Source organism: Homalodisca vitripennis, chromosome 1 (genome assembly GCF_021130785.1).
Source record: "Homalodisca vitripennis isolate AUS2020 chromosome 1, UT_GWSS_2.1, whole genome shotgun sequence".
In the NCBI taxonomy this organism is placed as follows: Eukaryota; Metazoa; Arthropoda; class Insecta; order Hemiptera; family Cicadellidae; genus Homalodisca; species Homalodisca vitripennis.
In genome coordinates, this window is record NC_060207.1 from 146,800,768 (window position 1) to 146,808,272 (window position 7,505).

Below are 7,505 nucleotides of genomic sequence, written 5' to 3' on the forward strand. Positions count from 1 at the left end.
AAAACTATATTCCCCGGCAGATTCGAGGATACTGTGACAACCTACTGAGTGCTTCAATAACGCTCAACTAAATTCCATGGTTGGACATGCAGCATCATAGAACTTATTGTTGTATATGTAGAAATTTAAGTCTCATGAAAATTTAATGTATAGAGACGAAATCTTTCTCGAGATATCTTACCACTTTCTTGAGATAGTCTAGTTTATAAAAACTGGACTAGTTTACAGCAAGAATGCGCTGATTACAGACAGAAGTTTTACTGTGTGATGACAAGTAGGCGATTACTTGCTGATTGTGGCTGTTTTGAGTTGTTATTTACCCTTATACTCGTACATACAAAGATAGAGAAAGCGCGGTTGACAATGCAAACGGTAACAAAACAACCAGTCTTACTGTCCAGTTACAGTCTTCTGCTTGTAGTGTCTTCACGCTCGTGTAGAGGAAAGGGGAAATGTTTTATTACTTAATAATTTACAGAATTATTTGTTATATGAAGCGTTTTAGTAATGTGAAGCTTACAAAAAGATATGAAATGTCAAATATGACGAAACTGGCTATGTATATGAATACTATAATCGTGTATTACGTTCTTGATAACTTTGGTCTTCAAATCTCGAACACTTTAAACAATAATTGCAATAATATTTTTTGCACAAGATATGAATAGCCCACACTGTCGCGTAACAGGATTAGCTGAGGTTGGGTGCAAAATTTCAGTCTGTTGGTAATTTTATTCTTGAGATATTTTGCGGACAGACAGACATAAACTATCATACAGAAAAATAATTTTACACCCCTCCCTCCCCCCCAACCGGTAGACAAAAGAGAAATTATTTCAGACTACTGAGTGATAGGATTAAATGATGTTCAGCCAAATTTCATGGTTAGACATGTTACTATACACATTCTTGCCTACGTAAAAATGTCACACATAAAAATCATAAAAGCGCATGTTGAATGTGTTGGAGGTGTTGGGCTACATGTGTTAATATGTCACATGTTATAATCTCATATGATTGAACTCAGTTTGTTAAAAAAAATTATTAATTATGATATTTTCTAATTACCGTCATTGTTACCTCATAAGACTAATTGAAAATATTTGCTAATAATCCCATGGGTGATTATAGGGCATGAGTGACATGCACTATAACCGAACCAGACAGAGTTCCTCGTGTAGAAATGCTGCATGCGCAATCTCAAGTGTATGGGTCAGTTCGTTTTCTAGATATCATGCGGACAGACAGACAGAAATGAACTTTTTCTGACTCTTAAGTGATAGACTTCGCTAACGCTCGGCCAATACAATAACTTCAGTTACAGGTGGAAGAGAACGAGCGATTTGTGGTGATGGAGGATTATCGCTATCAAGGAAAGCGTATTACTCGGGATGAAAATCCTTATAATTACCACAAAACCGCTAACGAAACTGGTTATAATCGTTCACAACAAATTCTTGATTCTTTGAACCAGTTACTGAGGTTTATTTAATTGAAAATTCTTGTAATTTATGTATTTGTAATGAAGGCCAAGATTTTAAAAATGTCGCCAATTTTAGTAGAAAAACAAAATGAAAACTCACTTTCTCAGTAGTTGGCTTATACCAAATTTGGTAGATAGATCCATTGTTACGTTTTATTTTGTTGGCAAGTGATAGGCTACATTAGTCCCGGATTTTAACTTTATCAATAATCAAGACCGTTCTTATGACACATCTGTAGTTATTTAATGTAATTTTTAAATATTTTTCTTTGATTTTCGCGTTTAAAATGTAGACTATTATAGTAGCCTTACTTATTGGATTAATAGTTGGCATATTTTAATAGATAATTACTAATCCACTGATCAGTAATATATTGGCTACATGAACATATGTTTTTTTCTCTCTTTCTTTTAAGCCTCAGAGCTTCACCTATGTAGGGTTCGATGTGCACTGGTTTATTTTCAAAGTACACACACTGCTTCTTGTCTATGCATTATTGGCCCTCCCCGGGATTTGAACCCGTGATCTCTCAGTTAGAGAGCCGAGACTATAACCATTAGTCTACGGAGGAGGACCATATTATGTTAGTTTTGGTGGTCTAAAATCGTCACGGTCCACTAAGTGGTTATTAAGGTAGAGTTAGGTGTTTATAAATCAAGTATATGTTCTAACAGAAGAAAGGAGAAAGATTACATTGTAAATATTTCATACGAATTTAAATGCACCTGCTATTCAATCACGTTACATTCATTTCCTAGGAATAAATATCGTAGTAAAAAATAAACTAAGAATAAGATGAATAACGTTTATCAATCGTAAATGGCAGATGGCGGCTATAGTGTTAAAAGAGACCTTATTGAGAGTGGTTCTGGAATGCATTATGAAGCATGAACAATTCCCCGTGTCCTCATATCTTCCTGAGATTTCTAAGTTTAAAAATATATTACCTAAAATCGTCATATTCATTATCAAAACCATCCACTACAGACAGAGGGAACGCCAATTACAACCGTGACTGAGCGGCGGTTCACGTGGTTTATGGATATTAAATACTCGTTACAATAGAGATAAACAGAGAGCTAACATCATCACCAACAATAGAATTAGCTGCTATACGAACATTATTTATGGATTCACATTCGGAAAGATTTACAAAGCAAACAAGTGTTTAGTAATTACGTTTTTCGAAATGAATTTCCTTACCCAAAATGTAAAGGAGGAGTGGGAGAAGTTCAACATTTCTAGTGGGGAGAATTGACAGGCACATCAAAGTGAGGAGCCAAACCTACGATGCCAAGAAACCTATTTGCGATCACCTACATAAGGATATTTTGACCTTTTCTTGAAAAATATATTGAAACACGTTTCTGTAGTATTGTGTTTTCTATCATAAAAAATGTCATCATAAAAAGTGAATCTATTTCAAATTGTTGAACTCCTCTTCACTCCTGATATCTTCGAGGATAAAAAAACAGTCATTTGTGATTGGATTGGCAAACATTTTTGATACAGTTTACTTTAATTTGAGGCACATTTTATTTGAAGTGTTTTGGTTTCTTCCATCCTCACACCATCCTGTGAAGCGATGGGTAAAATTGAAGTATAAATAAATTTACTTGAAATACAAAAACACACATACTTTAATCTATTTAACAATTAAGATGTTATCACGTTATTTGACACATACACATTAGGTGACAACCTACATCATAGGGGACAGAACATTATCCAAGTCTAAAATATTGTACTCGTCATTGGTCAAATAAGCTAAACATTCACTAGAAATGGATTCCCTATTCAACTTAGATTTTAAGAAATTAATATAGGAATACTCATAACTGTGTATATGTTATGCAATGGTAAGTTTAAAACAAATATTTATGCATCGAATGATGTAGATTAAATTGATCCTCAATATAAAATGTCCTTATCAATAGTCAACAGCTTAAAATACTGTAATAATTAAGGATATAAGATTCATCTAATTTAATAAGGAAATGTTGATTGAACAAACATTTCATTTCAATCGAGTACCGTAAAAAATGTTAAACTTAAAAAGTTCTCGATTTGAAGAGAGGAGGAGCGTCCCCCTCCCCAGTAACACAATATATACACTATATATGACAGAATCTATCGCAGTTTTATATTGTAAGAAGACAGTTTTTCCTTGAATAGTATAATAATGAGATACGATTTTAGAATAATTCAACCATCAATGTAAACAATTAAGTTTGCTATCGATGATGGAAAGGAGAGCAGGATTTCGAACATGTTTGTTCTTTTGACAATTTTTCTACTTTTGTAACGTTTAACGATGGCAAATGTCTGAAATCCTATTACCCTTTCAATAATATAACCATTTCTATTTTCTCGTTATAAATGTACGCTGACAACTGGCAGGAAGGTGCATTCAAATAATACTAGATGTAATGGACATGTTAGGCCACATCAGCAGACACCGAACCTGTATGAAAATCCTCCCTCTTATTCTGTAGGATGTCTTTTTAATGTTTTGCCAAAAAAAACACCAAACCAATTATGTGTTATATGATGTGGATGAATTTATAGACTATTCCCCAGATCAAAATTGAACATCAATTTAATTTTATTTGATTCATCAGGTTTTTATTAAAGCTATAAATCTATGAACAAATATTACTTATGTAGGCCATATTGCTGCAAGAAACTAAACTCTATTTTATTACTTTTACAATAATATATTATTAACTACTATAAAACATTCAAATTACAAGTGTTTGCGACATTGCTACCAATAGTATTGTTGTAAAGGCAATAAACGATTGATTATTATTATAAATATTGGCATTGACAAAACATATGGAAGAAAAAAGTGAAAGACAAGAAAGTAATATCATACCGCAGCCATCAGTTTACTTTCCCAAATACTGTCATATATTACATGCAAAGGCTAATTCCATATTACAGGTACCGCATAGCTGTAGCTCCACTTTGACCAACAATGTTTGCTTCGTGAGATAATATTTTGTAACATTTTCCTTTTTTCCACTTTGTGTTTCAACAATAAAGTTTTAAAACGAAACATATTTATTCTAAGGTGATGTATAAGAAAACTTTACACGTTGTATTAACACACATAGAAACCGAAATTAAACAGATATATGAAGTTTCAGTAATATATAAATTAGTTGCAGTCAACTGAATCGTTTAATTGTTCTAAATGCTACTTATTGTTGTTCACTGATAACAAGAAATACTTCGTACAAAAATGTCGTAAATTAAAAAGTAATAATAATTCACATTGAAAATAAATAATTTATAACGTAAATATTTTATTTACCTGTTTGAAAAACGTTATGCTCATGTACTGCATGTTGTCTGTAGGGACTACCACTGGCACCAGACTGGACGCCGCGCTGGTCTCTCCGACACTGCCGCCTACAATCAGCTGATCGCCTTTACTACCGCGCTGAAGCAACGGCCTTCAGAAACAAACATCGCCAAAATATTTACTCCCCTTGTTCGCACCTTGTAACTGTAGCGTTATCACCTAATTTGACGATTATTCTAACATCGTCACCAGAGATGTCACCACTGTTAGTGCCTCCGTCGGTGTAAGGCACAGACGGTGCTAATTTCGTGACGTGCTTTCATTGTAAATTAATATGCAAGCGGGCATGATTAGCGAAGGTACAACAGGTTAGTGCGCGGGTCAGCTAACACCTTTCCAATCCGGTTAAGATCTGGTTAATATTCTACACCTTTACACGTCAATTACTCTAATTATCAAGAAAAATAAACCATTTACACGTACAAAAGTTCGGCCATAATAGTTTAAAAGTAGTAGACAAAAATATGTACTGTAAATATGGAAAAGCAACCTCAGTATAGTATCTGTTACACACACTTAACTGAAATAGTTAAAGCACAGATTATTAAAAAGATCAAGTTTATTTTCGTCGTAATTTTAAGAATCTTTAAATTTTAATACTTGCAATCAGTTCGAGTATTTACAGTAGCCCTGTTTTGTGTTTCCTTTAAACAAGTTGGCCAAGAGCCTCACAGGACTTAATAATTTTGTAATGGTTTTGTCTGCAAAAGTGTAACTACTGCCGCCCTCCCCCGACCCTTAATTTCGTCAGGGAGAACATGTAGATTGTAACGTTTAGACCAGTTTAATTTTCTTCTCAACTCGGTTTTGCCTTGTTTTATTGATGGAGCCTATACATAGCCAAGATGTTGATTAATCATATTTTTGGAGTTCATAATCTATAGTTATTATTGATTATATTCTAGTTTAGAAATATTTTATTACAACACAAGTTGTATCAAATGTGAATGAGTAACGTATTCTTTTACTAATAACGTTCACTTGCTGGTTTATATTTTTCAACAGAACACGCACTAGGTCCACGACAACCGATGTTGTCACTTACATCTGGGCAATCCAATGGATGTCCCGGACCATTACATAAATAACCACAAATTTCAAGGTACGAGTAATTTCAAGGTATATTGGGGGAAACTTGATTGATGGCTCTAGTTCACTGTGAGGGATGAAGTGGGTGGTGCTTACTTAGTGCTAAGGATTAATGAAACCTAATTTTAAAGGATACTTCTACCCTACCTGCTTTGATGACTAGAGGCTGGAACAGACAGATCTTCCAAGGTGGCATAGCTGAGGTATACCCACTATACCCCTCATGGTGGCTAAAGGCTTGAATATTCTGTCTCCCGAGAGCCACTCAGAAGACCTCTTAGGTATAATTGCAATAGATAACACTACAAATTTGTAATGGTGAAATAAAATACTTGTAAAATTTCAAAAGAAGAAGGGTATAAGAAATGTATACCTGTTGCACAAATAATGACCAACAATGCCCGATTTTGTTTTGGAGTTTAACGGCGACTTCATATATATTAAAATTTACTATTAAACATCTTTAGTACAATCTGATTTGGATTGTGAATCTGTATGAAATGTCTTTATTAATTTAATTACGAGTTAATGTATCGTATTTTCTGCTTTTCAGTCTGCGTAATAATAAAACAAATGTGTTTATTGAAGTATATGATGTAATTACATTTACTGTATTTGCCTCCCACTCAGTCGGTTGCGCTTAACGTGAGAAAAGGTTCACAGCTCTGAAACATAACTTTGTTTGGACGAGAGATTAGTGAGAGTACCGGCGGGCTTACGCTGGAGCTGCGAAATAATGCATGTTCCTTTCTCCTTCACTGATGGAAGCGTTTGGCTTTCTCACTCTGCATGTGGTGCCGTCGCCACGTGATCACTCTAGTCAGTGATGTCTGCCTAATGAATACAGAAACACATGCCTGTGGTTTGGTCAATCCTTAATTCTCCTGATAAAATATCAACGTCTTGGTCGTTTATAAAAACCTCAGTCTGTCTTGACTCCAAGACATTTATTCCACATAAACCCTTAATTGGACCGTCACACATAAATATTGCTATAATCAAGAAAATATAGCCTTTAACAAGGAGGCTATAATTTAATAGTAATAGGTTAATGTCACCGGAACCATAATGTGACATTGAAATGTATCCTAGTATTATCGAACTGTGTGTATCAAAACAAAATGTTCTAGAGGGAATCAACCACCGCGCCACGCCTGCCTAGCACCATAATGCTCAAAATAAAGTTCAAAAACTATAGAACCCCGTGTTAGAACATAACCACGTTGTTGTAGTGGTAAAGCTACAATAATGAGATACAAAATAGGTGATTACAAAAATAGGTGATACAAAATAGGTTCTTCGTTTAGACGTATAGAGCAAATAGTTTACTCACAATAACTTATACCGTACTACATCTCAGTAACAAATAAAAAGGTACCGGTTTTGGTTCTTTTCAATCAAACTCTAACTTTGAACGTTAGTATCTCGAAAACTGGTGATCCGATTAAGTCAAGTGTAATGTTTTTGAGTATTTAATGGTAGAACTTTTGAATCATACGAATAGAAAAATTCTACTTCATCAGAATTCATTTCATACTCTGGAGTTCCCCATGGATCGCTGT

The 7,505-nt window shown here is 34.3% G+C and overlaps 1 protein-coding gene across 1 annotated transcript in view; it reads right to left on the reverse strand.

Annotated features, from left to right (window-relative positions):
• LOC124373435 (facilitated trehalose transporter Tret1-like) overlaps nucleotides 1–4,907 on the reverse strand; it is a 44,282-nt gene extending 39,375 nt beyond the window's left edge. The window contains exon 1 of the mRNA XM_046831814.1: nucleotides 4,804–4,907. Within this exon, the coding sequence (XP_046687770.1) occupies nucleotides 4,804–4,836 (33 nt within the window). The 5' untranslated portion in view covers nucleotides 4,837–4,907. The remainder of the gene's footprint in view (nucleotides 1–4,803) is intronic.
• Between the last annotated feature and the right edge of the window lie 2,598 nt (nucleotides 4,908–7,505).